At 37.3% G+C, this 21,769-nt stretch overlaps 1 protein-coding gene across 1 annotated transcript in view; it reads right to left on the bottom strand.

The window, feature by feature from the left end:
- LOC138697549 (lateral signaling target protein 2 homolog) overlaps nt 1-21,769 on the bottom strand; it is a 51,195-nt gene that overhangs the window by 7,285 nt on the left and 22,141 nt on the right. The window contains exons 5-11 of the mRNA XM_069822883.1: nt 18,548-18,719; nt 15,227-17,601; nt 12,014-12,094; nt 9,803-9,922; nt 8,551-8,768; nt 4,932-5,116; nt 3,436-3,635 (exon numbers count right to left, since the gene is read on the bottom strand). Coding sequence (XP_069678984.1) covers nt 3,498-3,635; nt 4,932-5,116; nt 8,551-8,768; nt 9,803-9,922; nt 12,014-12,094; nt 15,227-17,601; nt 18,548-18,719 — 3,289 coding nt within the window. The 3' untranslated portion in view covers nt 3,436-3,497. The remainder of the gene's footprint in view (nt 1-3,435; nt 3,636-4,931; nt 5,117-8,550; nt 8,769-9,802; nt 9,923-12,013; nt 12,095-15,226; nt 17,602-18,547; nt 18,720-21,769) is intronic.

Raw genomic sequence — 21,769 nt, 5'->3', positions numbered from 1 at the left:
TATCCCCTCCCGAAATTTTGAGAAAAATACGAAACAAGAAACAAAAATAATATTAATTTTAATTCGTGAATGTACATAGGAATTAGAGAGTTTTCCACGTAAATTCTCTTTGCTAAAATGTTAAATTCCAAGAACTGCAGGATGACAAACATAGCGTTCTTACTTCAGGACAGAGAGTCATGAAGAGTATATTAGGCTTGTAATTTTCCTTCTCTTCTTAGACTATTTCATTGGTCAGCTCAAGGACAGGTTTTTAAATCATAAGGGAATCCTAAAGTCCATACAAACTTTTCTGCCTAAAAACATAGTGCGAGCATCAGATGAAGATTTAGAAACTGCTGTTCAGGCTGTAGTAAATCAGTGGCCCAATGATGTTGATGCATCACTAGAGTCTTTCTTCAATGAATTGAAGATGTGGAGAAGAAATTTCCTTGATCAAAAAAATCTTCACCTAATACCTACTGTTTTTATATCATCTTTGAACAGGTGCAATGAAATTATTTTTCCCTGCACTCGCAAGGCGCTGAAACTTTTCTGCACGTTGCCTGTAACTACAGCAACACCAGAACGGTCGTTCTCAACATTGCGGTATTTGAAGACTTACTTGAGGAGCAGACAGATTAAATGGACTGATCTTGATGATACATAAAAATGTAGAAATAAAAGCTTATGAAGTACTTGATGAAATGTCTAACAAGCCTCGTCACCTTCTTCTGTAAATATCATTCTGTCATTGTTTTCGTATTGCAGTCATTGTAAATGTTAAAATTAAAAAATTGTGGTTTATTTAACAACGCTCGCAATTGCCGAGGTTATATCAGCGTCGCCGGTGTGCCGGAATTTTTTCCCTCAGGACTTCTTTTACATGCTAGTAAATCGACTGATATGAGGCCTATCGCATTTAAACACACTGGGTTGGGGTAGAGCCCGCAACTTCGAGCACAGAAGGCTATACCGACTACGCTACTCAGGCCAACTTGTAATTGTTTGTGACTCGGAAACAAATTGTGAGTATATAAACTTATTTCTCATTACTCCATTTTTACTATCTCCTCAAATCCTTCCCCGAAAAAAAATCCTGCGTCCACCCCTGCTAGGATTTTAAACACTGCAGATAAAAAGTTTCGTTAGCAAACTGGTATTTAAAAAGTAACTAAGTCCAAAGATTTATAGATATACACTCAATTACATAAAAAGAATTTTGTTTCATGGAATATATATAAATAATTAGAAAAAATTATTAGCATATTCACCTGGAACTTCATGCCTGAGAAGTCAAATTAATAGGATGAATATCAGCCTCAATTTACAATGCTGTCCCGGCCATCCTGTCAGTTTGACCTAAAATCCCATTCTGTTCTGTTTTCATTTGAAATGGATTTCAAATATGATTCAAACTACAGTGCTTCTAAAAGAAGACATCAAATCATTAAGGGTACTAGGTAGAGCTGTTTGCAGTATTTTCGCTTATAAATATGAATAAATAATTCCCCCCCCCCCCGTTTCAGTGACTGACCATGACAATATCTTTGAAAAGTACTGGAGTGCAAGAAGTCAAATGACTTCACTGTCAAACGCCTGGCATCAAAAAACAACAACAGCAATTTAAAGTCACACAGTATAGTGTCTTTCATGCTGGATCACTGACGTCAACCCACTCGAGGTATGTGGACATAAAGAATTGGACTGTGATTGTGTATCGTTCCTGAATAGCTTAGTGGTAGAGCATTGGTGCACTTAGCCAAAGGTCCTGGGTTTGATACCCGGTCCCGGAATATTATTCACTAACATTTGTTTATCACATGGTGCAAAAGACATTAGTCTGTGTTTCATAGAAAGAGGAAAAAAATATTTATATATTCATATTTATAAGCGAAAATACTGCATACAGCTCTACCCAGTACTCTTAAGATAAACTGAATATAATATAATATAATGTAATATAAATTAATATAAAGTAATGTAATATATATAACATAATACTCAACACTTTATCTATACATACGTGGTACAGTCATTAAGTTCTGACACTGACGCCTGAAGGGTAGGCACTCACAAGAATCTGGATGTCTCAGAAGATGCCGCATCATACGGCGTACACTTAAACAGATCGACATCCTCCCTCAATATAGTCGCCATTGGCTGCTATGCACGTCTGCCAACGTTGGTGTAGCTGCTGGAAGCACCGCTGAAAGATGTTGGCAGGAAGATGCCGTACGGCTTCTCTTGTGGCAGTCATGACCTTTTTGGCCGCATAAAAATTACGCCCTCGTAGGATTGATTTCATGAGGGGAAAGACAAAAAAAGTCGCATGGTGCGAGATCAGGTGAGTACGGAGGGTGTGGCAAAACAGCGACCTGTTGCCTTGCAAGTTCCTCTTGGACAAGGATGGAGCGATGTGCAGGGGCGTTGTCGTGTAGTAACAGCCAATTCTTCCTATGCCAAAGCTCAGGACGCTTACGACGAATTGAATTGCTTAAACGGCCAAGAATCTCTTTGTAGAGGATCTTGTCTACAGTTGCACCTTGTGGGATGAATTCTATGTGAACAATTCCATTTGAATAAAAAAACTGTTAAAGCATCACCTTGCCTTTTGACCTGTCTTGTTGCGGATTTTTCTGTCGTGGAAATAATGGTGTTTTCCAGGTGGCGGATTGTCGCTTCAGTTGCGGATAGTAAAGGAAACACCATGTTTCGTCTCCAGTTATGATCGGTTATAGCAGTTTCGCCTAATTTCTGACAGAACGTCACGTTTGCCCGTTGCTCAAACTGCAACATACTCGAGTTCCGACGCGCGCATTCAAATCACCGTCACAACAAAGACCGTAGTTCTGCTTACAGTGCATGCACTCAACTGTCTCTTGTTGGGTCGAGAGACTAACTGAGAAGGTATCATACCATGGCGCCACCTATGCGCTACAGTGCACCACAACGCCACTTTGCGCTCAGTATTAGAACTTAATGACTGTACCACGTACAACTATACTGGCAAAAGAGATTCTTAAAATCGGTAAAACAGAGGTTGCACCCACTGTACACAGCTCTACATATTTATAAATTGTATTACTTTATTTTATTACAGAAAGTGAACAGAAATTCACTGTCTGTTTCAAAATCAGGGGAGAAGATAGTATCTTCACAAGTAATGTAACAATACACTCTAATTATAATATTCTAAGTTTTGTGAACTTATTTTCTGAAAGAGAGGGAACTGATTTCAGGCATCTGTCCTGATTTTATTTTATTTTATTTTTACTTGTTATTCAATGACACTATATTAACTACTAGGTCATTTAGTGTCGATCAGATTACCTGACATTCGCCTCCTGATTTTAATTCAAAACTCGGTGGTTATGTCCCGCTTCTGACTAAAACATAATGGCTACCGTACAAATACATATTCTGAAGCCTAAAACTATGTTCATAAATACCAACCTGCATAGGCAAGTAGACTGAAAGGCAGTCAAATCACTCTGAGGAAGAACTGTCATCAGCAACTACGACCTTGTGGCCAACTCTTCCAAAGTAAATGGAGTCACTTGGTATAAGAAGCATCGGTTACACACTCGGACAGGTTTCATGTGACCATATCGGGGGAGTGGGACGGAATTGGAGCTGCACCTTGCACAGAAAACCTGGGAACAAAATTAATATTATGTGATCAATACACTCACAAATGTGACTGAAGAAATGGCAATAGAAAACTGTGTTTAGAACATAGAGAAGTCGCAGAAAATAAAATGAACAGACAAATGCATAAACAAATATCATATGTTTGCAAGATGCTGTACTTTACATACAATATTAAGTTTCAAGCCATCGTATTAAAAAAAAAAATTATAATAAAAAATGGTACATGCACTCTGCAACCAACAACAGATGAAATAAAGTTCAGAAGTTAAAAAAAAAGTAACAATTTAAAATTTTCGTACGTGATATTGAAATGTTCGTAAGTAATGATAACGTAAAAATGAAATATCTTTGTTTTATAATATATAATAATAATAATAATAATAATAATAATAATAATAATGATAATGATAATGATCTATTTTAGCTGGCAGAGTTAAGGCCGTAAGACCTTCTCTTCCACTCAACCAGCAAAAAGTATACATACATATGTATGAACTTACAAAGAATTCAACAATTTGATTTAGATAAGTGCTACATGTATACAAGAGTTATTTACGAATTAAACAACAAAATACTATGAACTATTAATTAAACACTGAAATACAAACTATATAGCAGAATTAAGCTAAAATACATAGAATGTTAATATATTTCAAATAATGTTAGATAATAGAAAGAGATTAATATGAGACAATTTTGAAAATACAGCACTATCAGGATGCATGTCTAAAGGAAGGAGTAACAATGTATACAGTGATAGTTTAAGTCAGTATGATTGGAGTGAAATGCTAAGAAGGTTATCTTTTAAGCTGTTTTTAAAAATGTTTATTGTCTTGCAGCCCCTAATACTTTGTGACAGGGAATTCCATTGTCGCAAGGTGGATACTGTAAAAGATGATGAATAACGAGATGTTCTATGAAGAGGTATACTTAACGCGCCACAGATAAGTGATCTGGTATTTACGTCGTGGTTAGAATATAGATAAGAGAAACGAGACGAAACGTAATTTCGTGTTGAAGTGTGCAGAATTCGAAAGAGTAAAGACAAAGAGTGTAAAGTTCTACGTTCTTTAAGTCGGAGCCATGAAAGACTTGCGAAGGACGGTGATATGTGATCATATCGTCTGATGTTGCACACGTATCTGACGCACATATTCTGAACTCGCTGTAACTTGACTGACAGTAGGAATTTAGTAGGGGATTAAAAATATGTACGCAAAACTGAAAGGTACACAAAATAGAAGTCTCCTATACTGAGGAATACTTAAATCGTGTTAACTTCACCTAACTGGACTTACTTTTCCGCAGTTTCTGCAGTGATGACGCCTCCTCACGACTGTGAACACAGCTTCGCATGACATGCAGCGGGGAGCCATGTCATCTGGAATCCAAGGCGGAGGTGACTCCACTTCTGCTGGACTAGCTGGCGACTCCCAGCCTGTTGAAAGTGCTTCTTCAGCATTTTCCACAGGACGAGACAAATCTGAGTACAGCAAATTTAATACTGCATAAGGATACAACACTACAGAATATCTTACGACATTAGAACCGACTCACAAGAAATGTTGGAAAAACATTAACAATGTAACACTAACACAAGTGTGGACATTGATGGTATCTTATAATAATGATAATAATAATGATTTATTTAACCTGGCAGAGTTAAGGCCATATGGCCTTCTCCAACACTCAACCAGGAGTAAAACTGCGTTACAAAAAACACTACAAATTTACAATGTACACTACAATTTTACACACAAAACTGAATAAGATAATAATAATAAAATATAAACAACAAGTATCAGACATAATATATAACATACAGAAAGAAAGAAAAAAGCATAATAAAATGTGAACAGCAGGTCAAAATAAATGAGACATACAAAGTATAAAGTATAAACAAAAAATAAGACAATTATTAATATTAACAATAATGATACAAAATAAAAATAGTAGTAGTAATAATAATAATAATAATAATAATAATAATAATAATAATAGTAATAATAAAATAGTGCAGTACAAAGCATACAATGAATACAATATTTTTAAGTACACACAGTAAGGAAAATTATGATTATACAGTATATAGCTCAACTTATCACATTATAGATATACCATTATCGGAAAATATGTACAGTACGACCACTTTCAAGGTAATCTCCCTCAACCAAAATCGGTAAAACTGCTGGAAACAGACAAGAAAGAAATTCTGCAATCAACCAAAGGACATGTGCACCATACAGTTAACTTCTTGTGATGGAGGAATCCTACCTACAACAGAATTTTTGTGACCCACATCCATCCGAGATCAGACGAATCTTATCAATTCTATTCAGGTCATTACATGTCAGTTTATGATGAACAGATGCAACTTCAGAACTTCCTTTAGAAGCCTCATATCTGGCCATGTGTGAGAAACTACACTATCTGGTTTCAATATTTTGTCTCGTCTCTGCTCAACTACCGTTTCATTGTACATGTAATATTGCCTGGCTTAATATGTTGCTTGGTCAGGAAGAGGTGGAAGCACCACATTCTACTGACAAGGAAGAGGTGGAAGCACCAAATTCTGCTGATAAAGATTAAAGTGAGAAGGGCTGGAGATAGCTCATTCATGATTTCATAAAAACCTTTTCCTCTCAGCAGGTGAATAATTTGAGCAGTCATAGCCTGTATTCTTTGTCTGACATAGTATTAAATTTATAATAGTATTTCATAAAATAACGCTTATTATATTAAATTACATTAATACTTTTCATAGCAATACAGACCTCACCTTATAAAATAGAACAGAAATGTAGACGTATAATTAGTCTCAACCATGTTAGTTTTCTGAAAAATCTGGCAGAAACCTAAAAAACACAACCTTTGGCAAACATAGACCATTCTGTATGACTTGAGGCTTTCCCAGCGTTTGATATAGAATAACTCTTCTCGGGTTCTCAGCCAGGTGAGTTGGAGATTAGCTTCCAAGCTTTCGACGGCTAGCTCTGCCATCTTTTTCAGGGATGAAGTGATGTGGGACCATGTCTAGCCGGTATATATGCAAAAGTAGGGCATCCCGCTGCGGGCCAATCAGGAGCTAGTTCCTAGTCCCAACCAATTAATTGCTTCTTATTTAAAATAGATTGAATAATCAATACTTTTTGAATGCAACCCAAATGTTATACTTAACTACTATCCTATGATGCTATGAGGCGCATTCTGGTTGGTGGACGTGGCAGCCAATCAGGAGCTACTTGCTGGTCCTGACTGTCTGCCGTGTGGTGGTTGTCTAAGCGTATTGATGGCAGGTTTCCATGCTGTACTCAGCTGTAGACCCCCGTCTCTGTTGAAATTATTGCCATCTAGCTGGATTTCGATGGCTTCCTTCATAACCAAGTCCCAGTAACTTGATGTCTTGTCCAAGATGGTGGTGGCGCCGAAATCTATCTTGTGATCAGTTTCTAGGCTGTGTTGGGCTACTGCAGATTTATGAGGATAATATAGTCTTATGCTGCGTTGATGTTCCTTGCAGCATTCCATAATAGTGCGTCCCGTCTGCCCGATGTAGCATTTCCCACACTCACAAGGTATTCTGTAGACACCAGGTGTTCTAAGACCAAGGTTGTACTTAACTGGACTCAGCAAGTTCTGGATCTTTGTGGGCGGCTTATGGATGGTTTTAATCCCGTGTTTTCTTAGCATTCTGCTAATTTTTCCCGAGATGGGGCCGTAGAACGGGATGTATGCCATGCCCTTCGTCTCCTCTTGTTCCTCGGCAGGTGGTTTGTCCGAAAAGGTCCTTCTGAGGGCCAAGCCGATTTCCCTGTTGCCGAAGTTGTTCTGTTGGAACGTCTTACGTAGGTGACAGATCTCAGAAAGGATACTCTCTTTGTCCGAAATCCCTCTCGCCCTGTGTAGAAGAGTTGACAGGACCATTCATTTCTGTGCCAGGTGGTGGTGGCTGTGTCCATTCAGATATAGATCAGTATGTGTCGGTTTCCTGTATACTCTGAGACCCAGTGTGCCATCTGGCTTCCTGGAGATGAGAATGTCTAAGAAGGCGATCGGGACTAGGAACTAGCTCCTAATTGCCCCGCAGCGGGACCCCCTACTTTTGCATATATACCGGCTAGACATGGTCCCACATCATTTCATCCCTGAAGAAGATGGCAGAGCTAGCCGTCGAAAGCTTGGAAGCTAATCTCCAACTCACCTGGCTGAGAATCCGAGAAGAGTTATTCTATAGACCATTCTGTGTCTCGTACTCTGGAAATATGACGTCGTCATCATCATCATCCCTCCAAATATTAGGCCATGTAGCCCATTACAGTCTCAAAGAAGAATTGTCCCTCCAGCATTTCTTAGAACGTCCCAGTGATCTCTCTCCTCGAGGGAGATAACGAAGCATAGCTCTTGGAATTCTGTGTGATGACATCCACTGTAGATGGTCCATCCAGTTGGCCTGGTAATTTTGTATATAGTGGAGAAATATAACGTAACAATATGAAATGTGGCACATTTTGTTCTGTTCAAATAATGAGTGGCATATACCATTTTGAATAATTCATTAATAATAATATATCTCATTTTGCTCTATGTACTGATTTTATCCATGCATTTTACATGCCTAAAATAAACCATTTTCAAACTTAACCCCTCATTGTGTAAAGTCTTCAATCCAAATTTGCTAATGACGTCAATAATTCAGTTTCTAAAAAGAAAGTCACATAGCTCATTTTGATCGTGGTCCCTCAATTAACTTTACTCAAGTCATGTACGTGAAAGCTTAAACAAAGAAAAACGATGAAAGAAACATTACAAGTTTGTACTGGGAATCAAAAAGGAGAATGAGATGAAAGTCAAAATCCTGTCATTGTGAACAAACAAAAAAACGTTAGTAATAAAACCTATTAAAACAAATATACATACCACTGTCCCCTGGAGGAGGAGATGGCGGTCCTTGTTCTACTGTTTCAGTGGTCACAGGACTTTCCTCCAAATCATCATCTTCGACATTTGTATTACTTGCACTCATAAGAAACACACACTTCAAAATGTGTCGAAGATCGCCTGCAAAATTCGTCTGCAATTGATCTGCCACACCAGCAATGCATACAAATAAACGATGCACCAAGTCTTCACTTGACCTGTTCACACAACACAATTCAGAGTCATAAAAATAATAAGAGCTACAGAAAGGTAATAAGATTGTATACATATACATCCAAAAGTGAACCTATCATTACAACATTTATCGCACTCTGTATCATAGTCGGTGAAAACCATAATATTTGTGAACAACAAATCACAAACTTTGAAATCTATACTAATAATAAATCTGTAGCAGAAATTTTTCTGGTAATTTTGGATTTTCCAAAAATAATTGGTCCTAACATATAATTAACCACCCTGAAACAGAAAATCACTTTTTTGAAATTTTTGTTTGTATGTCGATAATGGCTGAACAGATTTCGATGAAAATTGGAATATAAATTAAGTTCGTTGTAACTTAGAATTTAGGCTATATGGCATTCAAAATACACTATTTAAAAGGGGGGTATTATTGATTTTTGTGAAATGTGTTACATAACGAAAGTTTCTTTGAAAATGATTTCCGATAAGTTTTATTCTTTGCAAAATTTTGATAGGACTGATAGTTAATGAGATAAATGAGTTTTAAAATTAAAATACAATGCCATCTAAGGCGGAGTAATGAAATGAAAACAAATGACTTCGTCTATAAGGGACCTTGGACAACAACAATCGAAAGCTATGAAACATAGCATACAGAGAATGTTTCTGTGTTTGTATGAAGTAAAATCGGAAGCTAAATTAACCGATTTGTATAATTATTATTTCACCATTGGAAAGTGTTGTTTTTTTAGATGGACATAATTCTATGATGTTATTACAGTAACTTCTGAGTGAATCGAGGAAAGGTAAGATTAAAATAGCTTCTTATGCAAAGAAAACTTGATAGGCTATTCTGTACATTCGTTTCCTGTATTTCTTAAAATAATGTTTATGTGCACATTCATTTCATCAAACACAAATGTTCCCTGGATCAAACGTCCTATTTTAATTGTGTAATTACTTTATATTAATTTCTAATAAGTGCAGCAGAGTGCACGGGTACAGCTAGTAAATGTAATAAAACCAAAAGGTAAAGAATGAAACAAACCTGAATTTGGCACGAGCTTCATTTCGATTGGCTATCTCAGCAGCTTGCATTGCCAAAGCAATTTCCTCATCATCCTGACATTCAGAATTAAAAGACGAAGTTTCACTGCTCATGCTGCAACTGAAACAAAGTTGAAAAGATAATATTAAATATGCCACAGCTTCCTGCAGTCTATCTCTACTTGTATTGGATCTTTCGAACACTTCAATATCAAATATATAAATGTCCACCAATTAAAAAGTAAATGGCAATACAATTAAATGGAATAAAAATATATACATATCTCAAATAAACAATTTCCAAAATTAAATAATTGCGATAAAATTCAGCTAAAAATACATACAATAGAGCAAAATAATGAATACATAGTAAGAGACGAATTCGAAATAAAGCAGTGAAACAAGTGGACAGCTTCAAATACTTGGGGTGTACTGTAAGTACTAACATGAGCTGCTGTCAGGAAGTCAAGAGGAGGATAGCAATGGCAAAGGAAGCTGTAAGGGGAGTTGGTCATTATCACATGCAAAATAATTGTAAAAAATAGCCTATCTTCAAGCAGTCATAAATATAATACTATTTATCAGAGGTCTTTCATTTTTGTTAGCTATGTGTCTATGCATATTAAGCTTTAAAATGAAAAGAATGGATATTCTAGAGTAAATCTTTATCCTTAAATTAATTTTTTTAATTAAGCACAATTTTTTTTATAAATTCACTATATGTCTGTCATTAGGTACACTCTATTCACTTATTATAGCACATATTGAATTGAAATTTTGACCACTTACTGCTAATAGATACTAAAACATACCCTACTAAAATTATTCATGTATCTGTAATATTATGGGCATAGGACTTATAGAAATGATCACCATGAATAAATTTAAAAAAATTGAAGATTAGTGTAAGCCCTATGCCCATAGTATTACAGATATTTTAACAATTTTAGTAGGGTATGTTTTAGTATCTATTAGCAGTAAGTGGCCAAAATTTTAATTCAATGTGTGCTATGATAAGTGAATAGAGTGTACCTAATCACAGGTATGTAGTGAATTTATATAAAAAATATGTTTAAATTTAACAATTAATTTAAGGGTGGGATTTACACTAGATTAACCATTATTTTTTCATTTTAAAGCTTAATATGTATACATATATCACTAAAAAAATGAAATAGCTGTGATAAATAGTATTACATTTATGACTGCTTGAAGATAGGCTATTTTTACCATTACTTTGCATGCGATAACGTCCAATTCCCCTTAATAGAAAAAGGAGCATCTTCTGCGGACCTCTGGAAAAAGAACTAAGGAAGAGACTAGTGAAGTGCTTTGTGTGGAGTGTAGCATTGTATGGGGCAGAAACATGGACATTATGACGAAATGACTGGAAGCATTCAAAATGTAGATATGGAGAAGATTGGAGCAGGTGAAATGGACAAACAAAATAAGAAACGAAGCTGTGCTAGAAAAAGTGGGTGAAGATAGAACAATGACGGAACAGATCAGAAATAATATAATGTAATGTAATATATGAAGCGTCCAATTCCAAAACTGTCTAAATTCATTTTTTTTTAATTGAGATAATGGCAGTTTCGTCATCTACCTAAATGTCTCTAGCAATTTTCTAATGAATGTTGTGCCTAAATTCCCTCTTTCCTTCCATAAATAAGCTTCAAATATGACGAACACTGCAAACAATTAGGAAAAAAGTTATCAGTTTTTGGCGTTTCCTGAATATTGTTAAAAATGGATGTAGAGAGTTTTGGAATTGGAAGCTTCATATATAATACTTAACACTTTATCTATACATACAAATATACTGGCAAAAGAGATTCTTAAAATCGGTAAAACAGAGGTTGCACCCACTGTACAGAGCTGTACATATTTATAAATTGTATTACTTTATTTTATTACAGAAAGTGAACAATAATTCACTGTCATTTCAAAATCAGGGGAGAAGATAGTATCTTCACAAGTATTGTAATAGGGTCCGTCTTTCACTGCCATACAGCAATGTTGAACTGCTAGTTTTACATGTTTCCAGTTTTGTGTGTTTTTTTTTTTTTTAACTTAGTTTGGTTTGAAAATTATTTGATTCAACAATCCTAATTAATATTTAAAATCTTATTTTCTCAGATTCTAAACTATTTTACTAGCATAGGGAGAATGTGACTACCATTCCCACCTCCCCAGTTAATGAAGTGCCTACCTGTCGGAGCTTACTGTGATGGAGCTCTGACAACTTGAACTTGTGGAAGAATAGCTGCTAGCTAGTGGCACATCAAGGCTCCTAACAACACAGTTTACAAACGGTATTAACAGTAATACCTAACAGGGTTGAAATAACAATACAGATCACTGAACTAGAATCGCAATATGAGAGGGAAGGAGAGAGGGGCAGAGGGAAGGAGGGAGGGAAAGCAGAAGAGGGAGTGTGAGGGAGAGGAAGGAGGGGTAGAGGGAGAGAGAGACAGAGGGGATGGGGAAAGGGGAGACGGAGGGAAACGGAAAGAGTGTGTGAGGAAGAGAGAGGGAGCGGGGAGAGGGGATGGGGAAGTGGGAGAAGGAGGAGAGAGAGAAGGGAAGAGGAAGGGGAGTGCGAGGGGGAAATAGGATTGGTTAGGGGAGAAAGGGAGGGGTAGAGACAGGAGGAGGGATAGAGGGAGAGGGACGGGGATATTGGTGGAGGGAGGGAGAGGCAGGAGATTGGGAGAGGGATAGATGGTGAGGGGAATGTGAGGGACAGAGTGGAAGGGGAGGGAGAGGGGAAAGAGAGGGAGGGGTAGATGAATGGGTAGATGGAGGGAAAGGGAGGTGGAGAGAGAGTGAAGGGGAGGGAGGAGGGAGAGAGGCGGAGAGGGAGAGGCAGGGGAGAGAGGGTTAGAGGGAAGAAGAGGGAAAGGGGAGTGTGATGGAGAGAGGATGGGAGGGAGAGAGAGGGAAGGGGAGAGGCAGAGGGAGGGAGATAGAGGGGAGGGTAGGGGAGAGAGGAAGAGGGGAGGGGAGATGGAGAAAGAGTGAGGGTTAGGGGACGCCGGATATGGAGGGGATGGAGAGAGATCAGGGAGAGGGAGAGAAAGGGTAGAGAGGAATGGGAAAGGGGGAGAGAGGGATGGGGGAGGGTAGGGAGATAGAGGAATGGTGAGAGGGGGAGGAAGGGGAGGGGAAAGGCAGGTGGTGAGAGAGGTGGGATTGGAGGAGGGGGAGGGGTTGGGAGATAGAGAGGAAGGGGGATGGGGAGAGGGAGAGAGGGAGGAGAGAGTGAGGGTTGGGGAGAGGGATGGAGAGAGAGAGGGACAGATGGTGAGAGGGAGAAGAGGAAGAGGGAGGGATAGAGATAGGGGAGAGGGGTAGGAGGAGGGGTATATATGTGTTCATGCTGTCAAATGCACCTCCACCTTGCTCTTTAATAAATGTTCAACTTTAAACAATATCTCAGATTTGTTTGTGTAAAACAAAGAAATTTAAGTTTTACAAATGCAAAATAGCCACGGTTATAATAAAATAACTCATGAGTAAAAAAACAGCCCTTCATGGGCTGTCACGCCACAAGTTACAGATAAGTAAGAAGTTGCTTGCATTTCATCTTCTGAAAACCTAACGTGAATATAGCTATAAAATGCACTGAAGAATCAAGACAGACACAAAGCAACAGCTAAACTGAGACTGTGAAAGTAATATCGTGTGTTAAGGGGGATGATGGGTGAAATTTCAATTTGATATTTCGTACACTTCATCCCCTCGCTGTAAGTATTCTTGCATGTAAGTTTCATCATGATCAAAAGAATGGGTTTTGAGTTATTCAAATTAATTGAAAAAAATGTGAATTTTTTTTATCGTATCACTGATATGGTTAGAAAAGAACTAAGCACCCAGAATTTTAAATTCATATCTACAAATGAAGAGAGAATTAAATACCGTATATATGTGAATACTCCGGATTCTAATTTTAGGAGAAAGAAATTGGCTGCAATGTTTTATTTACAAGAAATTAGGCCTAATCCTACGTAATGATGAGGAATCCAGTGTTTGAGGCAAAATGGTACCAATCTTATTTCAAATAATATGCGAGTACCAGTTTTTAGCTAAATTCTGGAAAAAAAAATATGTGAGAGTATTCACATATATACGGTATATACATACATGCAACTTCAAAATTTAAATTTTTAGTGACCACTCACTAAATGTTTTATTTTTTTAATTTTGAAAGTATTTATTTTATGGGAGAAAAAAGATAATGTGTTTCGCTAACAATATGCTATATTACATGAAGTAAAAATTTCATGTTCTTAAGATCAGAATTATAAGTCTTTGAAAGTGTGCATTTCAAGTTCAAAGTGCAGCCATTTAAATATGGCTTAATTTTTATGCTTTCAAGTGTCGCAGAACACAAACTTGCTCAATATAATATAAATAAGAGATTGCTGATTCATTAGAAAAAGATGAAAATGAATTTTTTTACTGAAAATGATCAATATTTCACCAGTCTTCCCTCATAACAGACTCGTGACCTTCTTCGCAAGTCCTACAGCAATTGGAATGTGCAGTACAAAAAGTAACAGGCTACTTTTTGCTTGTATGTGAAGAACATTTGCAGCTTCAGTAAAAAAGTTGCACAACAAAAGTAGTAACAATGTGTGATCATATCTTAAATTTTCAGCAGTACATTTACGAGGCGCATCCAGAAAGTAAGTTTCCCTATTTAAAAAAAAAAAAAAAAAAAAAAAAAAGAACACACACATTCAGGAAAACATTCATTGATTTATTGGCAACAGGTACAGCAATGTTTCAGCTATTTTTCAACATAGCCACCATCAGAATTGAGACACTTGTCGTATCATGGGATCAACTTTTGTATCCCTCTGTCGTAGAACTCTGCCGCCTGTGAACGGAACCAGCGTGTGACAGACGTCTGCACCTCTTCGTCATTGCCAAAACGCTCACCGGAGGACAGGAATTTCTTGAGAGAGAGAGAGAGAGAGAGAGAGAGAGAGAGAGAGGGAGAGGGAGAGGGAGAGGGAGAGAGAGAGAGACAGAGAGAGGGGGAGGGAGGGAGGGGGAGAGAGGAGGGAGAGAGAGAGGTGTTCGGCACATAGACCTGACAGAGCTGCCGATGAATTTCAATTGGCGCAATGCTTTGTGCATTAAAGAACTTTATCACCGACCGAACCCCTCACAGGTGGCGAGAGAAGGAATAAGAGCTTCCATTTCGGACCACTGCTGCCATGCTACTGGCACCAGGCGGGACCTGTCCGGCTGGCATATGATTGATACGTCATAGATCTGTTACACATGCGCAATTGACACGGCTAATTACGTTTACTTTCAAGGGGAAAAAATCGGGAAACTTACTTTCTGGATGCGCCTCGTACAACAAACATTTTTGAAATCAAGTTTATGTCACCGTGCTTCAAATACGTACCTCCCATTTCGACTAGGAACTACTGTCAATGTTGATCCACCCTGCTGAGAATTAGTGTCATTAGCACTAGACAAGGAAGATGAAACATTATTCGAGGAACTGGCCTGAATAACAGGTTTTCTGCTTCTTCTGACTCTAACAATATTTCGTTCCACATGACTAGTAACTGTTGTTGAACATTCAGGACCCAGCTGAAGCTTCGAGCTCGCAGGTTGCTTCCTCATCAGATGTTCCCAATTGCCTGCGTAGTTCAACAGACGGTCTGGAGTTTGACTCTGAGCTCCACCAATTTCACTGCTACTGCACAAAGTACACTGTCCACCTTCATTTGTTGCACTGTCCCAGTCCGCATCTCCTTCTTTTTGTCCTTCTTCAAGTTTAACCACAATACTTGGCAAAGGTTTGTGTTCACAAGTCTCAACTTTATCACTGTGAGACCTAATCGCAGGTCTAGAGCTACACTGTTCAACTGCATTCTCACCACTTTCTCTACTGGTATCATTTTTGTCGGACATTTGACAATCTTGAGGTACATTGGTATTACATAATGCAGCACTATGGACATCTGTGAAACTATGTCTTAGGTTATCAGAAATAAGAACACTTGTCTCTTCTTTACTATCCCGAAGGATATTAGAACACGAACTAAAACTCTCAGGTGTAGTTTCATCACATAAAACTCTGTCGCACCTATCACTTTTAGTAATAGTATAACTTGTAAATTCCTCACATTCGTCATTTAAGACTTCGAAAGATTTAAGATCGGGCGACAATAATTTCTCTTTGTCAAGATTTTCTACTTCTATAGGTAACAAACAATCCTGGCAAGCAACAATACTTTCAATATTACTGACACCACTTCCATCATCCAACATGTTATCACAGATATCATTATTACATTTCCTACGCGCACTTAAACAACATCTTCCCACATCTGCAGTCGCACCCGATTCCCTGGCAAGAGTCCTTACATCACATCCTTTGGCATATAAATCAGATGTACAGTCTCGTAACGGATCAGAACATCTGCCAAAATTAGTGGACACTGTAGGTCTATCACTAAGAGTACAACTACAAGGAATTGTTTCAACCTGCCATCGTTGTTGAAATTTGTGAGCATTATCGTAAGAAGTTTGAGCAGTACCTATGGATGACGACACATTTTCCACATTTCCTTTCGTTCCACTTGTTATTAACGCAGGAACCGAAGCTGTATCAGGGGATCTGTCAGAAAAACTTCCAGTGTCACTGCAACTTACAACAGTGCCAACTCCAGAGTCCAGAGGTGACTGAACACTTGAATCTTCTTCTACATCGTTCTCGAGGTTCTTTGACATTCCACCAACTGGGGAGATATCGGGGCTACTAAGTAACAAAGTCGACAGGGTTGCGGTTGCAACAGACAGAGCTTCTCGGGAATCTCCGTCAGGCAGGGAGCCCCCAGCTGTCGGCGATAAGTCAGGAATTCTAGGACTTAACCTTTCCATGGAGGCCAGCATCGATTCATGCCCCACTTGATTAGCAAGCAAGAAACCAGACACAACAGGTGAAGGTATCTTAATCGTTTCTGAACATGTAACGTGGTTGCAAGATTCAGAATTTTCAGAATCACTCGTACTGCCCACCAAGCTCGATGTAAAATCCTGTGATTCCAGCATCACGCCTTCCTGTTCTTCACAGTCCAGGTGGGACGAACAAGACTCCTGCTCCGGGTTTATATGCTCGCCAAACAGCAAGCTTTCCCTCAATCCAGGCTGTGTCGAAACGGCACACTCAGTAACAGGTGAATTTTTTTGAGAGGCAGAATCTTCTGGAAAAAACACCACAGTCTTGCTGTCACTTTCGACAGAACTCCCGATCTCCTCTGTTTCGTGATACGCGTCCGTCACCACAGTCTCACACTCCGAAGTCTCGCCCACCCATTCAGTTTCGTCCTCACTGTCTTCAGCGTTCTCCCATGATGGTACTACTTCCTCTCCATCTTCAGTCTTGCACATACTTGGAACACTGACATGTGATTCTGTCACATTACTATTTCTGGAAGCACTGTCGTTCACTTTTCTGCTTTGAGAATCCAATGTATCTCCTCCTGCAATCCTTGTTGAGGTACTCTCGTAAAAGTCCTTAACAAATTGTTTACAGCTCGGATAATCACTGTAAAAGCGTGCGACAAATTCGTCAAGATCAGGCACTGTGGGGTAAGATGGAGTCAAGTTGTTTGATGCAAAGGATTCAGCAGCATCATGGATTTCAACAGATTGCCCAGAAGCACGAAAATCGACAGGATCTTCTGAAGAGCAGAGAAGCTTTTCAAGCGTGAATAGTTCCTTGTTATTTAATGTCCATAACAGCTCACGTATCTTGTGCAAGAGAGTCTGCAATAAGAACGAAAGTATAATACAGAATTTACAACGATAAATAATTTTTCTTATACAGTAGAACTTGGTTTTGTGCGACACCTCGCCTATAACGTCAAATATTCTGTGGTCCCAACTAATTCCCCATAATACATATGCTTTTCTACCTTGCTTAATACAACAAACGCATATGCGTCTACCTCGCATATAACGTCATTTTCAACCTCAGTTTGGAATAAGATTTTCTAAGAACCAAAGTATTTTAATAAATATTTTGTTGAAATCTGACCCTGACAAATTCTTTACAGTCTCCTTCTGTCATAGACCTCTGGAACGCAGGCGGCGGATTCCCCACCCCCTTGTAACCTACCCGAATTCATGCGGTATTAGATCAGTTTCGACAGGAAGTTTTCACTAAGTGCACGCATTTTAACGCAGTATGGCCACTAAAAGAAGTGAGTGACGCTTTAGAAGTCATTAGAATTATGAACATGTTCTATGAAGCTAGGGAAGGGAGCAGTGAAGTTGTAACTGAAATTATGAACATAGAACGTAACTTAGCCCTAGAAATTGTGTATTGGGCAAGTAGAAGATAACAGAGTAAAATGACTGATTACTTCACTTCGAAGTAAAGTAGTTTGATGAGTACTGAACAAACTGTTTTAATACAGAATACTGTATTTATAATTGTAGCCCTACGTGTATTTTATTATGTTCATTGTAGGCTTAAAAGTCAATACATAAATCTAAAATAAGTCTAATTAAGTTTGTTATTTTTCATTTTCCACCTCACTAGATTGATAATGTGAATCTCGGTTACTACGACACTCGTTTATAACAACATAATTTTTAAGGTCCCTTAGATGTCATTATAACCAAGTTCTACTGAATTATATTTACTATTTCAGAAGAAGTTACCAATAAGAGAACTTTACAAAAACTCACAGATTTAAACTGTACAAACCCGGAAAGGACGGAACATTTCAGACATGTCAGAAGGAGTTCTGTCGAGGCACAGTGGACCATCAGGAAAAATCAACAATCCACTAACGATGGCAAGACGTGGGATAGTAAACATAAGAGCTGGATCATACATGTCCACCATTTCCTGTGTCAGAAGCTTCATTTTCAATGCCCTGTAACAAATATATACTTTTTAGACTACTATAAATCAAATATGATCTGTATATCATATCTAGTTACTGAATACAGAGAACATCACATGACTTTTTATAATCCATATCACTGATATACAACATGACTACAAGATACAGACATATAATAGGACTTGGATATCTTAGTTTCACACTAGAATCAATGCATGAAGATATGAGTACACATTTCCGTAATTATTCAGTTATGCCAGTGATGAGAATAGGACCAACAGATTTAAAAGTAACATGAAATGGAATCCAGTCAACAATCCCTATCCTGGAACTTAAATGGATGGTAGCAATTACAGCTTATATAAATAGATATTACAATATAAAAATGGTTGGTTTGTTTTCAATGCCGAGTGATAAATCATTGACTCTTCTCAATTTGTTTCAGCATAATGGACCATATGTACCATCAATCTAAAATACTATGACAAACCCCTCAGTATTGTACATGGCTGCACAATACACAGAATGAACTGTTGTAAGTAATTTCATTAATTTCAAAGGTTTATTCTTTGAGATATTTCAAACAAGAAGTTTAATACAATTCTGCTCGTTTTTGCTTCCTTTTCGCGACAAAAATGTTGCTGTTATCTAATGCCGGGCTTTGGCAATGAAGCCATTAGCGTTCTTGCTCTCCAATATTTCTCTGTTTTGGATCCATCAGGTAGAACTTCACAGGTTATGAGATGATCTTCAATCATTTCTTCTTCTTTGTTGCATAGAGGGCAATTTGGATTTGTGTAAATTCCTATTTTATTCAAGTGTTTGGCCAAACAATCGTGTTCTGTAAGCAGTCTGAATTTTGCTACTGCAGATTTACGTGGGATTTCTGGAATAATTTCTGGGTTTTTTATTAAAATGCTCCATTTTTTATCTTTGGCTTTGGTACATAGTGCTTGGGTTTGCTTGATTTTATATTTATTTTTAATTAGTCTTTTGATGGATGTAAAAGGTAGGCTTGTATTTGTATTCTGAATTAAATTGGATCCTTTTTTGGCAAGGAAGTCAGCAGTTTCATTTCCAGCAATTCCGCAATGTGCAGGTATCCATTGCAATTGAATTCTTTTCTGTAGTTTTTGAAGTTGTTGGATCATTTTGTGACATTCTTTAATTTGGATTGACACCATTTTATATGAATTTATTGCATATAATGCTGCTTTAGAATCAGAGAGAATGACAGCATTTTGAAATTTATCTATTCTGTACAGTAGGTGTTGGAGTGAGATATGAATATCCATTATTTCCGCATCAAAATTTGTTGTATGATGTCCTGCTGGTTGATAAAATGAGAATAACGCACACGTAATTCCTGATCCTGAGTTGTTATCTATAGTAGACCCATCTGTGTAGATATTTAACCATTCTTCTGGTGGGTATCTATTGTTCACTGTCCCTTGCAACCTTGCGACAAAAATTGTTTTATATGAAACATTTCATAGTGTGTTTTGGTAAAGCCAGTGATTTAATTCTCGATATGCTCAGTCGATTTAAGAAAGCAGTGTATTGTGATAATAAGTGATTGAAAGAATTTTAGTTTTGTTCTTTTAAATATCAAGATATTTGATCCAAACAAATGCAACATTATAAAATTCCTTTGCAGAACAAATAGTTACCGGTATATTTGTTCAGATCAAATTTCTGCACATTTAAAGGACAAAACTAAAACTCTTTCAATCACTTATTATCATAAAACATTGCTCTCTTAAACTGACTGAGCATATTGAGAGTTAAATCAATGGCTTTCCCAAAACACGCTATGAAATGCTTCATATAAAACAATTTTTATCTCGAAAAGGAAGCAAAATTAAGCAAACTTGCATTAAACTTTTTTTGTTTCAAATATCTCAAAGAATAAACGCCTGAAATTAATGACATATATATATATATATATATATATATATATATATATATATGTATATAGCTATTCTATCAATAGTCTCTAAACACACACCTTAATCTCAAACAGCAGAAATAACTAAAATGCTCTCTCAATTAATATCACTCAATAAAAGAATTGTATTCCAATGGATACCATCCCATTGTGGAATCCTGGGAAACGAGAATGCGGATGCTTTAGCAAAGAAGGGCAGCACTGCTACTTACAGACCTGTTACTAAATCTACTTATTACTCTGTGAAAAGATTTATTAAATCTACATACTTAGACTTCAACAAACAAAATTTGATAACACAATCCCAAGGGAAAAAATGGAACTCTCTGCATCAAAATCCACAGTTAATTCCCGATTTACCACGCAAATCGTCTGTAGCTGCATTTAGATTGGCAACAGGCCATGATTGTTTGGCCAAACACCTGCATAGAATTGGAATATATCAGTCCCCCAACTGTCCATTGTGCAACTCAAACCAAGAAATGGATTCGGAACACCTCAAAATCTGTGCTTCAGTGGCTGGTCATGATAATATCTTTGAAAAATATTGGAGTGCAAGAGGTCAAATAACTTTATTGTCAAATGCCTGGCATTAGAAAACAACATATATATATATATATATATATATATATATATATATATATATATAGCCAGTTTCTTGGTAAAAGTGACCAAGTCACATCGAAGGCTGCCAAGAATTATGAAAATTTAAGACATAATTTTATATTAAAAACTAATAATATAGCACATTTCCTTCAAAATAAAAGTAGTTATCTTTGGATGGATCATTAAACCTTTAAATGCCTTTTCTCAACAATTTTACATTTTGGACTTGGTTACTTTTACCAAGAAACCGATGATATATAAATCAAATCCTGGTCTGAAATATGTCAGTGTGTGATATAAAGGCATTACTGGGTATGATATAGTGGAGTTTAGCAGTGTATTACATAAGAGTGATCAGGGTTGAACGATTTAACTTTTCAGTAAGTATTATAAATGAACACAAGCATAATAAAACTATTTTTTTTATCCATAACAATGAACAAGTACTTTTACCTATTCAATAAAGAAATTATTACAAGTACTGTAATAACTGCATACACGTTTAGCAAGTCTCTTTTATCTGTAA

Source organism: Periplaneta americana, chromosome 4 (genome assembly GCF_040183065.1).
Source record: "Periplaneta americana isolate PAMFEO1 chromosome 4, P.americana_PAMFEO1_priV1, whole genome shotgun sequence".
Taxonomy (NCBI): Eukaryota; Metazoa; Arthropoda; class Insecta; order Blattodea; family Blattidae; genus Periplaneta; species Periplaneta americana.
The sequence above is the reverse complement of the archived record's forward strand: the minus strand, read 5'-3'. Positions and strand labels throughout refer to the sequence as shown.